The 24,035-nt window shown below is 47.8% G+C and overlaps 1 protein-coding gene across 1 annotated transcript; it reads left to right on the forward strand.

The window, feature by feature from the left end:
- Positions 1-2,309: 2,309 nt before the first annotated feature.
- ETV3 (ETS variant transcription factor 3) lies at positions 2,310-16,342 on the forward strand. The gene is made up of 5 exons (XM_084613402.1): positions 2,310-2,420; positions 4,703-4,765; positions 5,861-6,098; positions 8,595-8,710; positions 11,601-16,342. Exons 2-5 carry the CDS (start codon positions 4,720-4,722, stop codon positions 12,797-12,799), a joined length of 1,599 nt encoding a protein of 532 aa, XP_084469528.1. The 5' UTR covers positions 2,310-2,420; positions 4,703-4,719; the 3' UTR covers positions 12,800-16,342.
- Positions 16,343-24,035: the final 7,693 nt, after the last annotated feature.

Raw genomic sequence — 24,035 nt, forward strand, 5'->3', positions numbered from 1 at the left:
CCATAAAAAATAGCATGGTTCATGGAGGGTGACTTAGCAGGCTCTCATCCCTATCCCCCCCTCCCGCCCCCGACCAGGGAATGCTGGGGAAGGAGACCCCAGCCTCCCCCTAGCATTGCCCCCCATAACCTTGTTGCTAACATGAGGCTCTTGCCCTGTGCAACATCTTCCTAACGTCCTCTCCAGCTGGGCCTTCACCTGAACCCTCCATTGCTGTTATTTGTGTGGCAGTAGCACTGAGAGGGTCCAGCTGAGATCCGCAGACACAGAGAGAGGGCTCCAAAGTGCCCCAGTCAGATAAAAGCTAGGAGGGAAGACAGAGGGGAAGGGTCTTCTCCAAGGTCACACAGCAGGGCTGGGAATAGCACCTAGGTCACCTGGGTCCCAGGGCGGTTCCCTAGCCACTAGACCCTGCTGCCCCTCCAGGAGTCATAGTCCCAGTGCATTGCTGGGATTAGAGCCCGCAGAACAGACATGAGGTTCTGTTACATGCCGGGATTACTTTCAGGGCCAGCACAACATCCCTTTGGCTCAACGCCGGCCTCTGTGCTGCGACGGGAAACTGGTGCCGACTTTGGCCCAGAGGGGAGAGTTTGAAAAGTGGCCATTGGAATAATGTGAGCAGAAAGGTCTCTCTGCATTTTCTACTGCTGGGCAAATCAGTTTGGAGAAAAACAGCTCCGAACCTTCTGCTGTCAGAGTGACACGGCCAGGCTGGGACTGGGGGTGCCAGCACAGGGCGAATTCATGAAAAAAAACCCCTAAAACGTATACTAAATTAAAGCTCTTCTGCAGAGAGTGTTATTGGAGTATTCAGTACCCCTCCTTCCCCCCCAATGCCCCCATCCCACAACTTCTCCCTTCCCCCACCCAACTCACCCCTTCCTCCTCCCTCCCCATCCCAACCCCCAAACCTCCCTCCTTTATCTCCGCCCCTCCCAACCCCATCCCTCTCATCCCTCCCATGCCCCAAATTCCCCTGCCCTACCTGCTTCCTCCCATCCCTCCTCTCCCCCATTACCTATCTTGATTCCCCCTCCCCCATCTTCCCCTCCCCCTCCAACCCTGCTCCATTCCCCCCTCCCCTTATCAGCACCATCTCCTCTCTATATTCCCCCTCCCTCCCCTCCCCCCTTTATTCTCCCTCCCTATCCCTTACGTCCCCCTCCCCTCTAACCCTCCTCCATTCCCCCCTCCTCTTATCACCCCATCCCCTCTCTATAGTCCCCCTCCTCTCCCCCTTTATTCTCCTTCGCCCTCCCTTATGTCCCCATCCCCCTCCCCCTCTAACCCTCCTCCATTCCCCCCTCCTCTTATCACCCCATCCCCTCTCTATAGTCCCCCCCATTCCCCCTCCCCTTTTCATCCCCCCTCCCTTATCTCCCCCTCCCCTCTAACCCTCCTCCATTCCCCCCTCCCCTTATCAGCACCATCTCCTCTCTATATTCCCCCTCCCTCCCCTCCCCCCTTTATTCTCCCTCCCTATCCCTTACGTCCCCCTCCCCCTCTAACCCTCCTCCTCCATTCCCCCCTCCTCTTATCACCCCATCCCCTCTCTATAGTCCCCCTCCTCTCCCCCTTTATTCTCCTTCGCCCTCCCTTATGTCCCCGTCCCCCTCCCCCTCTAACCCTCCTCCATTCCCCCCTCCTCTTATCACCCCATCCCCTCTCTATAGTCCCCCCCATTCCCCCTCCCCTTTTCATCCCCCCTCCCTTATCTCCCCCTCCCCTCTAACCCTCCTCCATTCCCCCCTCCTCTTATCACCCCATCCCCTCTCTATAGTCCCCCTCCTCTCCCCCTTTATTCTCCTTCGCCCTCCCTTATGTCCCCGTCCCCCTCCCCCTCTAACCCTCCTCCATTCCCCCCTCCTCTTATCACCCCATCCCCTCTCTATAGTCCCCCCCCATTCCCCCTCCCCTTTTCATCCCCCCTCCCTTATCTCCCCCTCCCCTCTAACCCTCCTCCATTCCCCCCTCCTCTTATCACCCCATCCCCTCTCTATAGTCCCCCGCATTCCCCCTCCCCTTTTCATCCCCCCTCCCTTATCTCCCCCTCCCCTCTAACCCTCCTCCATTCCCCTCTCCTTCTCTCCTCCCCCTCCCATTCTGGTCCCACTTCGCTCTCTGGGGTAGTTTGCCCCCTCCGGGCACTCGTTGGAGAGGTAGGCGGATGGCGGTTGGTTGGGCGTGCGTGCGTGCACGGCGGGGCAGGTGAGGCCCGCTGCCTGCGCGGTGACGCCACTGCGGGGCGGAAGCGCGTGGGGGCGCCCAGTCCCGGAAGCGTGTGGGTGGCGCTGGTTCCGGTTCCGGTGGCTGCTGGGCTGGGTGGCGAGGGGGAGGCAGCAGGCGCAGGAGCGAGCGAGCCAGACACTCGGACGGGCGCAGACTCCGCCGCCCAGAGCCGCCGCCCGGGCACTGAGGTGAGGCCGGGGCGGGCGGGGCGCGCTTCCCCCGACCCCGGGCGGCCGCGGAGCCGCCTCCCGGCCCCAGCCTGGGCCGCCGCCTCAGCCGCTCCTCGGGCCTAGGCGGCGGCGGCGGCGGCGGGGGGTGTCTGGGACCGGTGGGGGGGGAGGGGAATACCGTATTTACGGGGGGCAGGGGGCGGGGTCTCAGGGGCTGCGGGTTAGTGGGGGGAGGGGGCTTGGGGTTGACGGGGGTGGGAAATATACGTGGACCTTAGCGGAGGGGGTCCCTGGGGCTAATGGGGGGGGGTGAGGGGCGTATTTAAGGGGCAGGGGGTGGGGGGGTCTCTGGAGGTACGAGGGGGCTGAGGCTCCGCGGGGAAGGATTTCTGGGGGGCGGGGGGGCTATATAAGGAAGGACGGGGGTGCTCTCTGGGGATAGAGAGGGGGGTGGGAGGCTGGAGAAGGGTGCAGTGGGGGCGGTGAAGGTCTGTGGTGCCCACGGGGGGGGGGGAGGGTTGTGTTTCTGGGCGGGGATGGGGTCGTGGGGTTATTTGGGGGGCTGCGGGGCAAGGTCATTTTCGAAGGGGGCCCCTAGGAGCTGGCCGGGGGTATTTTGGGGTGGCTCGCTGTGGTGGGGTTTGGCAAGCCACCAAAGAGAAGGGTGCTGGAAATTTCTAGGGGCATGAGGGAGAAGGAAGGTGTGGGCCCATCAAAGGCGCTTGCCTGGGGAGAGGGGTGTGGTGAGCTTGAGGAGAAGGGTGCTGGGGTCTGGAGGGGGGAGGTATTGTTAGTGCTGGGCTGGTTAATCCATTTATTGGCCCTTATCAGCTCCTGCTCTGTTAGGAGAAATTGCCTGCTCTAATCCTGGTTTGTTAGGGCTCTTGGTTTTGTCTCATTAATGACTGACTCCCTATAACTTGAGTGTTTAAACACTGCGGTGGGGGGGGAAGGAAATCTACTTTAAATTGTCCTGCCCCACCCACGGTGGTGGTGGGGAGGCTTGGGTGCATTAATATAAATGTTTTGAGGTCCCCAAAGGAAGGTTCCAAAGAAATTAAACGTTGTTGTTCAACTATTAGGATATAGGATACCTCCCCCCCCCAAATGGTGTTGCACCCATAATAACCCCCAGCAAACAGGGTTATGCTCATAAATTAAATACTGATGAATTCTGTAACCCTGCCAATTCCTGTCATTATTTACCCTACTGGAAATTTAAACTATAGGGAACAATGTTTTAAAAAACCAACATATTGTGGAAAAAAGAAACCTACTGATTATTCCTTTTTTAGAGGGCAACACACTATTCTCACCTACCTCCATTCCCCTACTTTCCTTAGCTTTACCATTTGTAAACATAGACCTTAACAGGAAACTTCATTGAAGAAGTATAAATCTTTAACCAAATGTTCAGTCATCCCTAAGAAGGGCTGATCATAAGCACCTGCTGACAGACCCATTTCTGAGCTGAAACAAGGTTTAAACTGGATTTAGTTTCCACTGTCTTGGTGATGGATACTGTTCACAAGGGACTGTGTAGACAGATCTAGGGCTAGTTCTGGCCCCCACTTATCTTTCAACTTGTATAGAGGTGCACATTCTCTCTCTCTGTCTCTCTCCCCTCTTCCCCTTCTTCACCCCCCGCTTCCTCCCCCCCCACGACTGGACAATTGCAGTGCTTTTTGATGTCTTTCTGCTTGAATAACGCCATGGGTAGAAGGATCTTATGTGTTTACTTCCTGTAACTCAGAATATTCTTGGGAACATGCCTATATCTTGGCTTCGCTCTGCATGATCAGGCAAAGCACAGGCAGGTAGTTCTTAACACAGGGATAATTGACCTAAAAAAATCAAAATCAGATGTCCGCTCTTGAGTGGCATTCAGATGTTTGGATATTTTTCCCCTCTCGCTGGTACATCTGGGTGAGCTCAGGAGCTTGTGTATTTTGGCACTCAGGCCTGTCTAGTAACAGAAGACAAACTGTTTGGCTTGTTTTGTCTGTCTCATGGTCCCGTCTTGCTGTAGTGTTTCTTTTTTACATTTCAATGGCAGGTCAGGAGGGAAGCAGCTATTAAATTCTATGTTTACATGTTGTGGTTTTAAGTCAGGTACTAGTAATTACGGCTGCTAATAGCAATGAAATCCTGGGTACCATCTCTTGGAGTTGGGAATATTATCGGTTGGGGGTGGCTACTTTGTCTAAAGGAGCTTTATACAGGAAGGAACAAGATTCAAAGTCCTGTGGGTAATAATTGCATATTGATATAGTTGTTGCTTATTTCCTTTTATTTCACAGTCAGCAGGAGGGAGAAAATGAAAGCAGGCTGCAGCATTGTGGATAAGCCAGAAGGAGCAGGAGGTAAGGAAGTGTATATAATGTGAGATGCTGCACAATGAGAACTCTTAAAAGCCTGATTCTTATTTACACTGAGAACCCTGTACGTGGTTCTGAAATTGTAAAGACCCCTTTGTCAGAGCTGTGTGTGCATGGGGATCAGGCCATCAACGTTAACTTAATTACAGGTTTCAGAGTAGCAGCCGTGTTAGTCTGTATTTGCAAAAAGAAAAGGAGTACTTGTGGCACCTTAGAGACTAACAAATTTATTTGAGCATAAGCTTTCGTGAGCTACAGCTCACGTCATAGGATGCATCTTATGCTCAAATAAATTTGTTAGTCTCTAAGGTGCCACAAGTACTCCTTTTCTTTTTGCGAATCTAATTACAGAGCTGTTTGATATTATAGGTGAGGTCCTGTGAGTTTTGGATTTGGAATCACGCAGAGCAGTAACTGGGTTAAGACTTGAATACATTTTCCTCTAGATGTTTTGCATGCAGGGTTTGTGACAACAATAGTTATGCTGGAAAACTGTTCTGGCACAGTTAAACTTGACAGTCATTCATAAGCACCTGTCAGCATGGCTGAAAGTGGTGTAGACTAAGATTTTCTCTTAGAGGCTGGGCAGCTGACTGGATTTGATGAAAATTGTGGGTGCTCAAAACCTCTAAAAATCAGGCCTCTCGTTTAGAAGCCTAAATATGGATTTAGGTGCCTGATTTTAGACACCTACGTTTAAAAATGTGGCCAAGATGTCTGGTGTGTAAAGATCCCTTTCCATTCTTTCTGGTTCTTCTAATGTCTTTTTTATCTTTAGGTCTTCTGTTTAGTTTCACAATGTTGATTTTTCACATTTTCCACTCTAGGGAGGCAGTATAGTTACAGCAAGGGAACTGGTGGACAGGACCCTTGAGTTCGAGTCCTATTATTTATACTATAGTAGCGTGTAGAGACGGTAACCAAAATCACAGCACCATTCTGCTAGATGCAGTGAAAGGCAGCCACTGCTTTAAAGACCTTACACTCGCTGAGCTCTGTTCCTAGCTCAAGTTTGCTGTGTGTTTTTTTGTTTTAATGACTTTTAATTATTTCACTCTGTTGCTTTGGGTTCTCTTCAAGGCTATCACTTCCCAGAGTGGGCATACAAAACTGAATCGAGCCCTGGCTCCCGTCAGATCCAGCTCTGGCACTTTATCCTGGAGCTGCTGCAGAAGGAGGAATTCCGCCATGTAATTGCTTGGCAGCAGGGCGAGTATGGGGAGTTTGTGATCAAGGATCCAGATGAAGTGGCACGTCTGTGGGGCAGGAGGAAATGCAAACCACAAATGAACTACGACAAGCTGAGCCGGGCCCTCAGGTGAATGGAAGGATCCTTGAAAACAATTGTTGATGAGGGTGAAATATTCAGAATGGGGTTGACAGGGAAAGGATAGCTAGAAGATGTGGCTGATTCATGTACAAAGTTGATCGTGGAAATTGACTCAACCTCCCCAGCTCAATTGCCCCTAAACTTTGGAGAATTATGGGACCATCTGGGTAGTTGATACGGTTGTATTTGGAAAAGGTTAGACAGACATGGGGAGGAAATAACCACAAGGTTGCCAGAGGGTTGTGACATAACAGCAGATTTGTCCTCTACCTGACTGTGGGGTGTAATGACATAAATTTGCATTTATAACTTGAAGATCATTGTAATCAGGAATTTACTACTTGGGAGCTTTCCTGTCTCTTCTCTTCCTCCGGTTCTGATGCCTGCTTGAGTAATATATGTGTTGCAGGAAAAATATTGGCTTATTCCATCAGTGATAAAATTTCCAAGAAAGCAACTCCCTTCTTTAAGACCAGTTCCTACTTGTACAGAATTAGAGGGTGAAGACATGGGATTAAGGTTCCTTCTTGATCCTGCAATCAGTTGTTTTACAACAGTTGTATTTCCCTTATCTTTATCCTGGTGGTTGTATCTATAAACAAAAGTCACAATGCAGTGGGATCCTGGTCTATGACTCGGACCCCTACGTGCTACAAAAATACAAATAATAATTCTTGGCCTCCGTCAGTAGTGTTCTGCACCTGCTGCAGCAGTACATTCAGCTGCACTGCATTAGAGTTCAGCCCTAACCTGCTAAGAGCTGCTGACATCATAGGAGTGTGCATCAGACAGAGGGTAGCGTATGGCCAATACTGTCGTGTGGTGGTGGTGGGCAGGGTGACGGGGGTTGATCAGTTTTTACTATGCACTTCTGGATCTATTCGTAAAGTTCTGTTACCTTTTCTCCTTGCCCACGTCCATTCTAGTTCTTGAAATCTTTCCCGCTGTGTAGCCTTCACCAGAACACGTACCAGTTTTATTTACCCCCTTCAAGAGCTTTTCAATCTCTGCTGTGTAGTTTGAAGGGGGAGGCACCTCAAAATGGGCCCAGGCCTGTTGGCTGGGGAGATGTAGCCTGGGCAGAGCTGTCATTATAAAAATGACACTGGGCTCCGTTCTGAGAAGTTGCGGAGTTACCAACCTTGCTAATAATATGGGCCTCGCTGTCATGTGCCCTCTGATCCCTCCTGGGCAGGGCAGGCAAAGATAAACAAGGCAGCAAACAAAACAGACACATAATGGAACAGGAAGGAAACAATAAATTGAATAACACCAACGCTGCAATTGATGTATGGGAGTGGAAAAAACTCCACCTGCCTGATCCAGCCATGTCTTGGTTCCTCGATCACACTCAGAACTTCACTGAAGTGAGATTAATCAGCAGCGCTGGCTCAAGCAGCCACCTCAAGTAGGAAACCTTTGTCTTCCCACTCCCTCCCTGTACTCCATCCGCTTGATTTCTTGCCATCTGTGCAAACATGAAGTGCCGACAACCAAGATTTTAAATAGCAAGGGGTGTGGGGGTGAATCGTGTGTAGTATTTCGGTGTACTGGTTAAGTCTATGCTATGAGCTAGGATTTTGATGCCCAGTTTGCGTTGCCATGCACTAGCTCTCCTCGAGCTAGCATGCTAAAAACAGTCATGTAGCCATGGTAGCCCAGACAGCAGTTCTGAGTGCAAACCCACTTAACCCCGTAGGTGCGAGCTTGGCTTGGCTAACCCACAGTCGATCGCCACTACCGTGGCTACGCTACAAGTTTTAGCGTGCTACCTTGAGGTGAACTAGCGCATGGCTATGCCACCTGCGAATCACACTCCCAGGTGCTTTCAGAATGTGAGCTTTACTGGAATGCAGACTCTCTTACGGACACGTTCCTTCCCATTCTCAGTCCTTTAACATCCCTGTGGCATCTCCAACTACTGCTACTGCTTACGTGGAATAGTAGCCACAGAAAAGTAACATACGTAGCTATCTTTAATGGAATTTAGCTGTTGGAAATGACGAGCCAATACCATGTGCCCGGCCAGCTCTCTGGGCTGCCAGCAAGTCCTCTGGAAACCACAGTCTAGGAAGCCCTACGTTGGGAGGCCTAGTAGGGAGAGCACTGCAGTGGGACCTATGGTCTTATTCCCAGCTCTGCCACTAGCCTGCTGGGTGACCTTGGGCAAGTCACTTTGTTTCCTCATCTGTAAAAAGCGGATAATGATACTAACCTTCACAAAGTGCTTTGAGACCAATGGCTGAAAAGAGCTATAGACGAGCTAGGAATTATTCTTTGGAAACTTTTCCTGACAACAGCCTCAATTTTCATGTGCTTAATTTTACTCTTCTTCTCTGAGTAGCTTTATTTCTTTGTAGACAGTTGAAACTTGGACATAGTAGAAGGAAGGCAGGCCTTAGAGTGGCTTAAGCAATAGACATTAAGCTGTATTGCATCTGACTGGCAGAGCTCTTGATAATTTTTTAATTTTTTCTTTGACAGATATTATTATAACAAGAGGATTCTTCACAAGACAAAAGGCAAAAGGTTTACCTACAAGTTCAACTTCAACAAGCTGGTGATGCCTAACTATCCATTTATTAACATACGGCCCAATGGTAAGCTGGAAATGGGGTTCCTATCAAATCCTAATCAATGTGTGTTGATTGGCAGCATATGGAATGCTGAGCTTATGCTGTGACATGCCTGTAGTGCAGGGAGGCAGCTAAAATCACTCCCAGCGATCTGTACAGATTCCTTCCACAATCTCTAATTTGTTCAGGCTGGCGTCTCCCAAGCAATCAGAGCTAATATGGTGGGAATGTCAGTACTATGATGATACTTAAACTGGAGTGCACTTCCCCTCTGTTTGCCCTTTCATGGCAGCCTTCAAGGCAAGCCTGAGGCATACAGGCTTTCTATGTAAGCTTGCTTGTTTGGTTGTCTTTATTGGTTGTTGGGGGTTTGCAGTTCGCTTGCAGTTTTATTTGAGTGTCTTGTCCTTCTGATAGTAGAGGGTTTTGGTTCTATCGCAGGGACCTTGTCCTACGTGCTTGCAAAGCACCCTGTACGTTTATGGTGCCGTATAAATGTGACCTTTCCTGTTACGATGTCCAGAGGTCTCCGGGACTGGGTACATGTAAATGTTATCAAAAAGTTCACAGCCTAAAGACAGTGATAAAAAGCTCCCTGCTCTACTGAAGAGCAGTTAAACCAGCTCTTATGCTGACAGCAGCCTTTGATTGCTGTGTTCCTGCCCCTTTTATGTCAAGCAGAACAATTCTTGGCTAAATTGCTCTGGCTTTCAGGGGCATTTACCAGCAAGTGCAGATTAGAGCAGCTTTCAGAGGTGAGTTTTGACTGGCTTGTGAGTCACGGGAGCTCCTGAACTCTTGTGGTGACCCAAATCCACAATGGTTTAACAGGGTAGCCACAAGGTGCTTAGACAGGAAGCATCGGTGTTGGCCATTAGGATGTTTGGGGCATTGAGTCTCTTGTCGTTGAGTCAGTCATTCCTGAGTATAAGTTCCACACCAGGGTTTGGGCTAATGCCAGCAGTAATGCTGCAGTTATGCTGTCAGAGGGTCCATCCATCTTGAGTTCCACTCTGGTGGGTTGTGCGGTGGAATCTAAGATCCCATGACCTGCTTCATATGATTGAGGGCTAACCCTGGAATCATAGGGAGCACACAACCCCAGGAAAGAACACATTCTAATGTTGAAGGATGTGTGCACCGTTGGTGGGTGTAGAATGGCATCTGCATATTTAAACAGCCCCCACTCTCACCAGGGCAGATCATGTTGAACATGATCAGTGGGACACTTCTGGGAGCCATTACGTTTGGGGCCTAAACTGCAGAACTCAATGCTGCAAGGAGGTGGATCAGAAAGGACCCTCGCCTAGCCATGTTCAGAGCGCCATGCAGGGCTCACCTCATCAAGAGGGCCTGGTGAATGGCTGAAGATCAACCTAACAAAGGAAAGGAGAATAGTGTTTGTGGAGACTGAGTGATGGCAGCTATTCAAGCCCGGGGATGATAGTCTGAGAGGGATGTTTGTTAACCTTACTGTTGTACTTTGTGCTTAGCTACCGTGATGACTGGGACACTTCATAAATACCTAGATAGATCCTGGCAGTGCAACTACTGTGCATCTAACTCATCATTTGACTCTAAAATCGCACTGGGCAGCCTCCACCATGAAAGTCCAGAATTGTGGTTTCAAAGAGCCTGTCCTTTCAGAAAGCATCCCCCCTAGGGGTAGGAGGCAATGGAGAAGGAGAAATCGACAATGAAGTAGAGTTGCTTCCCCCATGTGAGAAGAGTTGTATGTAGGGGAGAAATGTATTTTCCAGGTGCTCTGAACTCAAGCATGAGGGATATAAAATGTAGTGTGAAGCTGCACTGCAGATCTATAATTACTACAGCAACAAGTCTGAGCAGTTCCACCCCAATATTGCTCACTACTGCTTCTGTTTGCCGACACTCCCTCCTGTCCCTGGGGCATGCATTTAAAAAAAAAAAAGTTTGAAGAATTGGAATGCATCTGTCTAATTACAACCTGTTTTCTTTCCTCCTGGCTGGGGGTGGGGGTTGGGATATTAAACCTGTTTGGGGCACTGGAATCTGATTTCTCCTCTTTCCTCTCTGTTGTGTGCGCTTTATTGGGTAGAGGTGCTCGGGTCTCTGTGTCTAAGGTGAGAACAGGCACAAAACTGCATTAATCAGGCTCCTGTGAGCAATAGTAAATTTTAAGCACAAGGTTCTTCTTAAGCCTTCAGGTGGGAGTGTCTGAAACAGCGCGCACAAGGGACCTATTTGAGTGGCAATATTACTGGGGAAGTTGTCTGAGATCAAATCTCTTCCATTCTGGAAAAGCACGAACGGGTGGATTTTGAAGTTCCCTTGTGAGAATTGGAGCTTTATCAGCAGTGTGTGTAGTGGCTTCAATAAAGCTGTATTGCATAATGTCTGTCATGCACACTTCCTCCTCAAAAAGCCTCTCAATTAAACAGGAGAGAGAAGGAGACCTCGAGAGAGACAGAAGGGGCAGGGGAAACATGTTTGGATCTGAAAATCACCGATTAGTTGACAGTGCTGAGAACCCGAAGAAGAGTTCTGTGTAAGCTGCAAAACTTGTCTCTCACCAGCAGAAGTTGGTCCAATAAACGATATTACCTCACCCACCTTGTCTCTCTCTCAAGCTGAGAGAGGCAGGAAGGATGCTTCAGGCACCAAAGGCGACGATTCACCTCCAAGGGTGGCAAGATTTTGAGGTGGGCAGAGGTGATTAAGGTATTTGGCAGGGAGATGAGGGGAATAGAGAGCAGGTTTCTAAGGCTGCTTCCAGCCATTCACCTATTACGCTGCATAGAATCTGTGGTGCTTTTGTGTTACTTTTTAAGCATCTCCAGGTACAGCCCCAGCCATGAAGCTCTTACACGTGACACTTTCCTCCCTGGCCATGTGGGTTCCTAATACTCCTTTCTCGTTTTCTCCCTTACACCAGGTGTCGTCCCACAGAGTGCCCCACCCGTCCCCACCGCTTCGTCCCGCTTCCATTTCCCACCCTTGGACAGCCACTCTCCCACCGAGGATGCCCAGCCCAGCCGGTTCTCCAGTGGATCCCTTGGACCATCCAGCCAGGAGCCTCTGAATGACAGCGGTGACAGGAAGCCTGATGTGCCGGAGTTGGAGGATGTCTCCTCAGACTGGCGGCGTGGCGTGGATCTCATGGCTTCTCGGAATGCAGTGGGTGCTGGGAGCATCAATAATCAGAAGCGCAAGCCGGAGATCATGCTGCCTCTCTTCACGAGGCCTGGGATCTACCCGGATCCTCACAGTCCTTTTGCCGTGTCTCCTCTTCCAGGGCGCGGTGGGGTCTTAAATGTCCCAATCTCGCCTGCGTTGTCTCTGACTCCGACCCTCTTCTCCTACAGCCCCTCGCCAGGTCTCAGCCCCTTCACAGGTAGCAGCTGCTTCTCTTTCAACCCCGAGGAAATGAAACACTACCTGCATTCACAAGCCTGCTCGGTCTTCAACTACCACCTGAGCCCGCGGACTTTCCCCCGCTATCCGGGGCTCATGGTCCCACCACTACAGTGCCAGATGCATCCCGAAGAGCAGCCCCAGTTCCCGATCAAGCTTCAGCCTCCACCTGTGGGGCGTAAGAACAGAGAGAGACTGGAAAGCTCTGAAGAGGTGACTGCCCCCCAGCTAGCTCCGGCTTCACCCAGGGTTAAGGTTGAGCCCATAGTGGACAAGGAGCTTGAGAGCGAAGAGCCACCAGCCAAAGGAAAGGACAAAAATGAGGAGGAGGAGGAAGGGCCTGGCATGGTAATGCCAAACACCAGCCTGGAAGGAGAGAGAGTTGCTGTATTTGCCAGGCCAGCTGCCCCGTCCTGGCCCTCAGTGCCACCAGTACCCACCCGAATAAACTTCCCCACTGAAGAATCCCAGGGGCAAGGGGAAGGAGGTGGAGAGAAGCCATCCAGAGAGCCAGTGGGAGACACTGGGGTGCAGGAAAAGAGAGAGGATGCCCTGATGCCACCAAAACTGCGTCTAAAACGTCGTTGGAACGGTGACCGGCAGGCTGAAGCCCCAGAGGAGCACCAGAACGGGAAGCTGCACTGGAACGGTGTGTTGGGTGCCTCACACCTCGTCCCGCCACCCAAGGCAGTGACAGCCACAGCTGCATCAGACACCTAGGAGCTAACTGGAAAGCGCTACAGTCCATTTGTACTAGAATCCATGTATTTATGTAGCAACATTGCAGAGGGGGCGGGGGCGGGGGACTAGAATGGTTTGATAATTCTAGGGACTAGGACTTTGATTTTTTGTTTTGTTTTAATTTGTTGAATCGCAGGTGAGACTCTGCTTGTCCTGGTTAGGAGAGGGAGGCGCTAACCTCTTCTGTGCGTGAGGTTGAGACCTTGGCGCAAACTCCAGAAAGACCAAGCCAGTCTCCAGTGAGGCTTATGAACTCCAGACATAATCTACTTTATATTCTCTAGTATTTATAGAAGCAGGAATCTGAATATAGTTTCTTTTTATGGCGTCGGGTGCGGCAGTGGAAAAAGATTTCCGAAACAGTTCAATCGGCGATGCTATTCTTTATTTTTTTCTTTTTGGTCGGCGTCACGAGCTGTTGCTCTTTTCAGCGGGTTTGGCGGACGGGAGTGTTGCACTGTCTTTAAATTGAAACAGAGATTGCAGGAAGACAAACACAAAAAACCAAACCAGCTTGGCGTCAGTAGGAGGAAGCTGCTGAAAATGCAGTAGTCAGTGCTTTTTGAGTCAAGCTGTATGTCTGACAAACAACTCTCATTAGGACTTGAAGACGCGATGGTCGTTCTTTCAGCCTTCTTGAAATATTGAAAAAGCCATGAGCAATTGTAAAATCTTTCAGGGAAGGGAGTAGTGGAGTGGGAAAAATAACCTAATGCCTTTAATAGAATGCATTAAAATGTACCCTAGGTTTTTTCTTCTTCTTTCTAATAGAATGGGTGGGGAAGTGCTTGGAAGATTAACCCTCTAATTTGATTGTGGTGAGTTCATGGAAAAGGAATGAGAGCTTTGTTAAATCTACTCCCTTTATTGTTTGGTTCCCCTATCACTTTGAGTCATGCCTTAAGTACATAGATACACTTTATGTGATCAGGGTCTGTTGACAGAAGAAGCTTGTATAACAGCTGGATCTTCCTGACCAAGGTTGGGTTTCCATTTGGTATTGGGGTCTGTCTCACTTTTAATACCATTGGGAGGAAAACGTTGTTTAGATTGACTGCGATGGGTGTGGATATAAAGGATTGCGCGGAGGGACAGGGAGAGGAACAGGGCAGGGCGGCATTGAAGACAATGTTCCGGTGGGGGCAAGAAAAGTTCAGAGGTGAATTTTAGAGGGCAAGCTGGTGCTATAGAGCATGACAGCAGTTTGGTGAGTGGTGGTGGTGGCTACTCAGACCTTGCCACATTATTTGCGATAAAACTGCTGGTTCCCTGGATAGCTATGTTTCTCATTAGACTAATTGGCGTGGGCTTCAGATTACACCAAGGAATGTGATTCTTTCCTGTTGCATTGGGACTAATTTCTAATGATTCCTTGAAAGGAACTTGAACGATTGATCTTGGCAGGGATAAAGTCGTATCTACAGTGTTGTCGTTTATTCATGCAAGTCTAGGAAAACAGCAAGCTACTTTAATAGAGAGCTTAGCAACTGTTGTGAGGGGCATAGCCAGTATGTGTGAGCAGAGTATTACTTGCATACGCTATTAGGCAAATATAAACCTGGTCTACATGGTTAAGAGGGCAGTTTGCCTGCTCAGCTTGGAGCCAGTGAGTTGAAAACCTGGCCAGAAGGCCCTGCCTAAGCGAAGTAGTGTACATAGTACAAGGAGCATTCTTAGACGAACTGCTCTGCTTGGTAACTACTGCCTGAGAGGCACTGGCAGAAATGTGTGTAAATCAGGGGGCGGGGAAGGGGTTGTGATCTCTTTGCTGGGGCAGCTCCGCTTCGTTGCAGCATCTGTGCCGTGGTGCAGTTCCTGCTTCGCTCCCAGCTGCCCGATCTGTGCTGGGTGGCTGGTTCAGCTGTGGTTTAGAACCCATGGACTTCCTGGCTCCCAGTTCTTGGCAGTAACCATTACCCCACAGGGTTGCCTTTCTAGCGTCTAGGTTTACCTCCAAATTTGGAACTGAGCACGGGGGGAAAGGGAAAGGCATCCCCGGCTTTCGGAACATCCCTTTCCCGAAGAGCGGGCCAGCAGATGTCAGTATGAACTCAGGAATAAAAACTCGAGGCCTTTCAAATCAGTAATGCATATCTTCAGCCCCGTCATACCCAAGTGCCACAATCAATGGATGCTGCTCCCATTTGAGGGGGGAATAAAATCACCTGTTTCGCGCTTCTTTTTCCAAATGAAAGTTAAAACTACATTTAAAATGTCATTTGGCTTTAAAAGTTTGCAATCGGTTTGGGTTGGGGGTGGGAGGGTCGATTGTCATTGCACTGCAAACTGGGATCTCCAAGTTCAGGGATAAAGGACTCAGGTTCTCAGGACAATGGACCAGTGAACGCTGGGTACATCAGCGTTGGCGTGATGTATTCAGCTTTGGAGAAGGGGGCGGCAAAGCCCATTAGGCAGCGTTACCCTGTTCCCCAGCTGGCTCAGGAAGGCACCTTTTTGCAGAGGTGTTCCTCCTGACCAGACTTAACATTGCCTAGCAGCAGCTTAAAGGAGGAAGCTTATAAATACATTTTAAATAAAATATATATATATTCCAGTGTGCCAAATATTTAAACTTTTAAAGTTTAAATGGTTGAAATCTCAGCGTCCACCTGTATTAACTAATCAAGAGCATGTTAATGTTTTAAACCGTTTTTGCTTTGTTTAGCCATAGAGAATCTGTAGGAAAGGAACTTTAATGAGACAACCAGCAGTAATCTGAGGCTTGTGGGAGAGAATTGTCAGGGCAAAGCGTGGGGTTGGGAATGTTAGCCAAGCATCTCCCCTCAGTGTTGCAAAATTGTCAAGCCCTGGGGTCAGTCTGCTCAATAATGAAAATTATTCCTCACATCCCCCAGGGAAGGGTGAGTTGGATTTTGCAAGGCTATACTAGTTGGGGGTGGTATTTGGCTAATACTGCCCCTCTCCACATAGGGAATTTAACCTCTCTACAGTAGTGTGTGGGTGAAGAGAAAGGAACAGCCTCCTCTAGAAGCATTAAAACCCTAGTGACAAACTGTCACTGTCTTCATCTACAAGACAGGTTAAACCCATTGCTTGGTTGTCTTGTTTTTTTATTTATTCTATAATTATGTGTTTATTTTTTAAAGTAACTTTTTTCTTTTTTTTTCCTCTTATGGTTCCTGGTGGGTTTTAAAAAGAATTTCTTCTCTTGGTTTGAAATATTTTTAATCAGATTGTTTGTTTAAAAAAAAACCTGTTAAATTTTAGAGTGTTTTTAAGGAGAAAAAGTATTTACTGATAGAAAGTTGTTTTTTTAAAAAAAATTCACTTTTCGCGAGGCATGTTCTTTGACTTTATTAGAGTTGATTCAGCAGGGATTAGTATGGATGCATACACATCTGACTCTGTTAGCTTGAGCTATCTGTCCACTGAAAGCAGAATTAAGTGTGTGTATATGTACATAAAAATGTAAAGTAGTCTTTAAATACTCCATTGTGCAGTGCCTTTAGCTGTCCCACTTTCTATAAAGTCTTCAAAAAAGTTTGCATATATATATTATATATATATATGATGTAATGTTATAGAAATATATGTGTAATATACATATTTTTTTCCAGGGGTATCTGATAGCTCTGTATTTTGTTATGGAAGTTGAAAGAAAAAAGTATTTTACCTCAAATTAAAAAGTTAAATAAACCTTTTAAATAAGTCAACAAGGTTTTTTTAGTTTATTTGTGCTTTGCCAGATTGTCTGTCTGTATGGTGCCCATTAGCGGAGTATCCTCATGCCTCAGACACGCTAATGCATGGATGCTCACATGCATGGTGAGAGATGGGGAAGAATCATCCACCTTTTACAAGGTGGGAAACAAATAGATTAAGTGATTCAACTGTTGTCTTGCAAGAAGTCCTCAGCAGAACTGAAAACTGAATCCAGATCTTCCAAGTCGATTGCTTTAACCACAAAACCGAACTCTGCATTCTGAGGCCTAGCTGTTCTATAGCACTTCAAGATCTGCAGAGGAAAAGATCTCTTACAGAAGGTCAGTGTGACTCTCTGCATTTTAGGACTGGTGAAACTGAGACACAAAAGGGGGAGTGACTTGACCATGGTTGTGTGGCAGAGCCAGGAGTAATACCCAGGTGTCCTGGTTACCAGTCCTGTGCCTTAGTCAAGGACCATTTTCACAGGTTTCCTTAAATGCCACTTGCATTCAGAGTCTTGTCTCATGCATTTCTCTAACCACCCTCCCCTCCTGCTAATGGAGATCATTATTTTCTTCTCCACAGTGCACTGTCAGTAACCATGTCCTTGGTCCCTTAAACCCTTGAGTATCCCTCCTCTTCTGTCTGTCACTGTGACTAGTCTCTCCTTCATATGTGCGCAGGTTCGTAATCCGACAGCTTCGTGCTCTGCTTCATTTTCTTCCTCTGGTTTGCCCTGCATTGCGTCCTGGTCCTCACAGTCGACACCAGCACGTTGTATGTTTTTTCCAGGTCGTTCTGAACATTCCTTTGTGTTGGTCGTTTCCGTGGAGATGCACAGTGCATTCTGGCTGTTCGTATCGATGCTGCTCCTCATGTCCTCCAGCAGGAGGTGCTCACAGAATGAGTTTGCCCTGTATCTGCCTTCCCCCTCTCCAGAGAATTCAAATGTGTGACCTCAGTGGCGTGTTTCGGCTCCCCCATCTCTAACGGGTGAGCAAATGCAAACCTGAATTTCCAGGGACTGGCTACTGTCCAGACCTTACAGGTGAAGGCTCCTCTCGGAATGCGTGTAGTGAGTTAAGTTTTGGCGCCATTCGTCTCCTGGAACTCCTCTGACTTTGGAATTGTGCAGTTCGTTGCCAGTGTCCTATTGTAACCTGCTCGCTCTCTGAGCAAGGCTGAAGAGGTGCTAAAGGCAGCTGCCTGCATCGCAGGAATTCATCTTGAGTGCAGTCTTCCCATCGTGTTGTCGTAATTATCCTCGAGTTTAAACACATTGTGTTCTTATGCCCATCTTTAGCACCTTTGTCCAACCCTTCCAATATACAGGGTATTTTTTGTTCGCCATTTTAACCCTGCCCTTTGAATAACACTGACCGACATAGCGTTGGGATAGATCAGCAGCTGTTAAAAACCTACTGAAGAAGTAGACATGCAGCCCATGTAATGGAAGACAACCATTCAATGTGCAGCGGCAGTCAAAAAGGAAAACAATGTTGGGAGTCATTAAGAAAGGGAGAGAGAATAAGGCAGAAAATATCATATTGTCTCTATATAAATCCATGGTACACCCATATCTTGAATACTGCATGCAGATGTGGTCGGCCCATCTCAAAAAAGATATACTGGAACTGGAAAAGGTTCAGAAAAGGGCAACAAAAATGATTAGGGGTATGGAACAGCTTCCGTATGAGGAGAGATTAATAAGACTGGGACTTTTCAGCTTGGAAAAGAGACGGGCGGGATATGATAGAGGTCTATAAAATCATGACTGGTGTGGAGAAAGTAAATAAGGAAGTGTTGTTTACTACTCATAACACAAGAACTAGGGGCACCCAATGAAATGAATAGGCAGCAGATTTAAAACAAACAAAAGGAAGTATTTCTTCACCCAACACACAGTCAACCCATGGAACTCTTTGCCAGAGGATGTTGTGAAGGCCAAGACTACAACAGGGTTCAAAAAAGAACTGGATAGGTCCATCAATGGCTATTAGCCAGGATGGGCAGGGATGGTGTCTCTAGCCTCTGTTTGCCAGAAGCTGGGAGTGGGTGACGGGGTGGATCACCTTATGATTCCCTGTTCTGTTCATTCCCTCTGGGGCACCTGGCATTGGCCACTGTCAGAAGAAAGGATACTGAGCTAGATGGACCTTTGGTTTGACCCAGTATGGCCATTAGGCTGCTCTTTCGTTAAGAGGTGGGGTATTCTTCAGACTACGCCGGGCCCTAACTAGCTGTGTCACTGAGGTGGTAGTAATATGGTCAAGCATTTTCCCTTCATTCCTGTAACTGTGCTGTGGACTCTATCTTAACTGTGTCATTTGACTATCTGAAATTTTGCCTGGTGAGATTTCCTGACATGAATACGAGTGATGTGCTGTGGTGGAGCTTGATAACTGCAATGTTGGCAGGTAAAAGGATGAAATGTGTCTTTTAAGCCTAAGACTGTGCCAGCGGCAAGCAATGATCCCAGCAGCCAGAATCCATGGAAAGCTCTCCTTGGTTACAGGAGGAGGCTTTAATGGCTCAGTGATGATACTGATGTGAGATTCTCCTGATGAAATAGGCTTTAGCCTACCACCATGGGGAACCTGATGTTGTATGGTCAATAGCAGAAGCCTTTTCACCCCCCAGATAAGACTAGTGCGAATGTTGGACGTTGGTACAGACAGCTGTGGAGTACAGGCTTTCTCCAACAGGTGTGATGCGGTCAAGGAATGGCTGGTGCAGACAGAGTATGATAGGGCCAAGATTTAACCCACTCATAGTTTTAATATCTCCAGCACACACTTTCTGTTCCATCCAATGCCTGTCATTTGAAGGCTTATTTTGATTTAGCTTAAAGAAGCTCCTAATAGACTTTAAACACAAATCCAATTTCAACCTAAATAAGTGTCCACAAAGGAACTTGCAGCAAGCTTTTTGTATTGCAGTGGTGCCTAGCAACCTCCATTGTGCACCAGAACCCCATTGTGCTAGGCTCTGTACATACACGAACAGAAGGATCATCTGCGCCCCCTAAAGGACTTGTAATCTATGTGTGAGAGACAACAAATTGATACAGACGGAGCACAAGGAAACAGACAATACAGGTTGGTGCAATGGGCAGTGGTCTCAGCTCAAGCTTGTTTAAAGTAAACTTAAACTGGCTTAAAAATCGCATCTTTAAAGCGTTAGCCATGGAAAGTGGCCTTGCAGTAGAGGGGGGGAGGGTGATGCACTGCCAGCGTAATGTCAGAGAGCCTGGTAGTGTTACTGAATCAAGTCCAGTGACTTGTTCATGGTCATAGAGGAGATCTGTGTCAGAAGGGGATTAGACGTTGGGAGTTCCTGGCCCTGTGCGTACAGCACAGAACTGTGCTTTTCTGTGATCACATTTCAATGCCCCTTTTATAATTCTCTTGTAAATTGCTTCAGTACAAATAGAACGGTAATGCTGCATTTCAGGTCATTAAAATCCAGCCTTTACCAGTTGCCCCCATGCAAAATTTTCTCTTAAGAAGCAAAGAAATTCCCGGCAGTGTCAGTTGGCCTGTCCTTCTGTTGCCTGCACGTGGTTTGGCAAAGGCCTTACATTCAGTTTTTTAAATGCACGTTAATAGGAATTGCATGTTAAATACCCATTAATTACAAGGACATATGTATTAGGGTTTGATAGTGCTGTGAGCAGTCCCTATCTGTTTTCTGGCTAATCCTCAAAGGTTTATACTAATCAATTAGTTTTTGTAACCTTAATAGCATTTGCTGTCTGTCAAATATAAACAGAATGCATATTTGAAACACTTAAGTGTTTCCAGTAATAGCACTGAGTTGTGTATGAATCCCTGTTCTTTAGGACTGAAACGCAATGAAATAGACAAAGATTGCAGTGGTACACAATGAGACAAAGGGCCTGATCTTTCTTTGAACTAAGACCGCTCTAGTGGTGCAAAGGGGCCGTAATGTTAGTGTAACTGATTTGCACCCACTTCAAGCCTCCTTTCCACGGGCAGCCTGCTGAAAAAAGCATCAATGTAAGAGCTTGTCTACATGGGGAAATTGGCCAGCAGAGCTGTAGCAGAATAATTAGCTTGACTGGTCAATTTCCTAATGTAGACACACTTGGCTCCAATTGTCATTTAGGGTTTAAGGGCAACCCTTGTAAGTTTGTGTTACGTGCATGTGGGAAATTAGATCAATATGGTGAGTGTTGCTCGTGAAAGCTGTGAAATGGTACGTTCTGTTTAAAATGTGTGAGGTCGAATTGGTCCCTTACATAACTCTGATTTCCTGCCATTTATCTTAAACTGGTGTGCAAAGGGAGCTAAAGCTCTGCATCCAAACTGCCCTGGGTGTTTAAAATCTGAATCTAGGTCTAAATGTTTGTAGTTTAAATCTCTCTGCCTTGCATATGGGACCTAAAGTGGCATCCATTATTATAGTGTCTGGGCACCTCACAATCTTCACAACCCCTCTCTCCCCAGCCCCACCCAGTGAGGCAGGGCGGTGTGGTGTTATCCTAATTTTTTTCAAAATCTTTTACGACATTCTTTCCAACAGAAAAGTCCGCGGGGAGGTGGAGAACTGCATTCTCTCCAGGAGCTTTCTTTGTGCGTGAAAACTTGTGATGTAGGTTTCTATTATGGTGATGGGCGCTTTAGCAACGCATGTAGTGACCCGTAATGTGGAGAGCATTGGGTGCTTAGAACCTCTCTGAATCAGGCCTCCCCCCCCCCCCGGAAGTTAATTTTCCCCTCTCTAATTCCTTGATTGCAGTACGAGGTTCTCGGGCTCAGCCTGCTCCCCCAGAGATCTGGTTGGCGGTTAGAGCTGGCTAAAAGTTTTCCATCATCGTTGAGTTTTGACAGAAAACTTTCACTTTTTTTTACCAAATTTCCCACCTTTTAAATGAAAAAACATTTTAAAAAATCAATCTGAAATGTTTACACCAAAAACTGTTTTCTAACATTGTTTGGTTCCCTTTTTCCATTGAAAAGGGGATAGTTTGACAAAATAAACTGTCTTCATTTTTAAAAATTTTCGGGGAGTGGGGAATGATTGTCCTTTTCTAGCCAGCTCTCCCAGCTGTTCTCATGAGCCTCAAGGTGACCACACTGCTGATTTAAGAGCCTCTTTCCCTTCACTGAGGTTAGCCGAGGAATTTTAAACCAACAAAGATTTTTCCAGCCTGGTGCTCATCCCTCCTTTCCAAATATTAGCACAGCCAAAAGCCAGGAATTCAAACTTAGTGCATTAAGTAGCTTGCTTACTCAAGCAGTTGCTCCAGGAGTTTAGGCGAAAGATGCACCTTCTTTGGCTTAGCATGGTGGTCTAAAAGTTGACTGGGTGGGGTGGGGCAAAGGAAGTCATGGTGAGTTTGGAACAGGGTGAGAGTCAGGGCTCCTGGGTTCTTGTCTCAGCTCTAATAGGGGAGTGTTGTCTAGTAGCAACTTCAGGGGAATCTGGGTGAAATCCTGGTCCTGTTTGTGGTTCAGAGAGCATGGTCTAGGGGTGAGCACAGGGGTCTGGGAATCTGGATCCCTGAGTTCTATTCCCTGCTATGGGGGGGAAGACTGGGGATCGGGATTCCTGGGGTCTGTTCCTGATTCTGGGGGAGTGATATCTAATGGTGAGAGCAGAAGACTGTGGGAGAAAGGACACCTGGGTTCCACACCTGCCTCTGCACCTCATCTTCCCCCTTTGCAAAATCGGGATAATGATACGGAAACCACGTAAAGGGTTTTTTCCCCATACATGTTATGGGTAGTGATTTGGGTTCACCAAATAAACCCCCCTTCCACCTGCTCCTCCGCCTCACTCTGTCAAAGCCGGAGTGTCATTGCAAAGCAGCCCAAAAGCTGTTAGCCCCCCCCGCTTGGCAATGGAGGGCATGGGGGAGAGCAGATGGCGGTATTGATCTGTTAGATTACTCAATTTCACCCGTATTGATCAGGTAATTGCTTTATCTCAGTTCTCATTTGAACACTGCATTGCCTTCTCTCTCTCCCCTCCCCACGATGCACTCGCTCTGTTTTTTAACTCTCCTCTGTCATAGACCTCCTGGATGCCTCAGATTAAAGAGAGATGGGGGTGAGAGGACGATGAAGCTTTGATAGCCTTAACCAGCATTCATTTCATCGGGCCAAAAGATGACACCTGGCGTGCCGAGACAGACCCTTCCAAAATACACTGAGAGTTTCATGTAGGGCCGTACGTGTTGCTGCTCTCGCGGCTCTGAATATGAGAGCTAATGATCATTCCAGTGTGATAGTGCCCTAGGAAATAAAGGTATCATGGTGGTCTCCGGACATCCTCTTCTGCAGCCTTGGTTATCTCTTACAACACATTTGGAGGCAGAGTCTGATCGTCCTGGTGTAAATCTGAAGTAAGTCCTTGGAAATCCTGTCTGGACCTTTAAAGGGAAGCTGCTGAGATAAAAATCCGCCGAAATGATTCTAACAGAACTGTACTAATCAGAGTCGCGATCCTGCAATTGGACCCACTAGCTCAGCCCCCAGTGCCTATACAGAGCCCCAATGGAAATCCCAGGCCCCATTGGGCTGAGTGCTGCACAGACCAAGTGAGAGACAAGAGTCATCCCCTTCCCCCAAAGAATTCTGACTGTAAATAGCCAAGGAAGGGTGGTTATCATTGTATAGATGGGGAATTGAGGAACAGAGAGAAGTGACTTGCCCCAAGGTTATACAGCAGAGCCAAGAAAAGAACCCAGGTATCCTGAGTCCCAGGCCAGGAACTGGAAGATTTGTTTTCTTGTTTGATATTCCTGTTATTTCTATCTCCCCTCCTTTACTTCCCTTGAGGTCTCCTCAGAGGACTAGAGAGCTGGTGTTGGACTTGCAGCACTGCCCTGCGGCGAAGGGCTGTGGATCTCTAACAGATCTTTCCTGCCAACTAGTTGTCAGGCTCCTGATTTCTGTAGGTGCTCACAAAAACTGCATATAGGGCATGATTCTTCATTACCTGGTGCAATCACAGCAGGGTAGCGTTGCATACCCGCTCTGCGCTGGGGTAGAGGACTGCAAAGGACACAAGGTGATGGAGAAGTGGGGCCAGAATTTCTACATCTGGATGGAATATTTTTTTTTCCCCTCTCAATCACTCCTCGTACTACGCTGGTAGTTGTGGTGGCCTTATCTTAGCATGGGCTTGTTTAGACAAGGGAGGTTTGCTCCAGGGTAATTCTATTGATGGAGTTAGACTAGTGCTGCAGTGGCATGAAATGGGGCTGACAGGGTCTTACTGTAGGGCAGTGTATCAGCACTGGGGATTGCAGCGTTTTAAGGACTGTTTGGAATTGAGTGGGGTGGGGGGGGAGAGGGTGTTCCCTGGATATGCTTTCGGGATAGGGGGTGTTGTAGTCAAGCATGCCATTCGAGTCCGTCTGCAGAGAACTAGTCTTGCGCCAGGTGAGGTGAATTGTACCTATTTGCCCTCGGTGCAGCCTGTTTTCCCCCCTCTCTGTTTTCGGGTTCTTGCGTGTAGCCATTCTAAATTCAAAGAAGTAAAGTTGTGTTACGTTGCAAACTTCCAGCAAGAGTATTTA

The sequence above is a fragment of the Lepidochelys olivacea genome, assembly GCF_965140295.1.
Source record: "Lepidochelys olivacea isolate rLepOli2 genome assembly, chromosome: 24".
Classification (NCBI taxonomy): domain Eukaryota; kingdom Metazoa; phylum Chordata; order Testudines; family Cheloniidae; genus Lepidochelys; species Lepidochelys olivacea.

Excerpts from the sequence above, each read along its gene's own strand:
- ETV3 (XM_084613402.1), top strand. The coding sequence starts at position 4,720 with ATGAAAGCAGGCTGCAGCATTGTGGATAAGCCAGAAGGAGCAGGAG. Across the intron at positions 4,766-5,860 it reads TAAGCCAGAAGGAGCAGGAG|GCTATCACTTCCCAGAGTGG; the intron begins GTAAGGAAGTGT and ends GTTCTCTTCAAG. Across the intron at positions 8,711-11,600 it reads TATTAACATACGGCCCAATG|GTGTCGTCCCACAGAGTGCC; the intron begins GTAAGCTGGAAA and ends CCCTTACACCAG.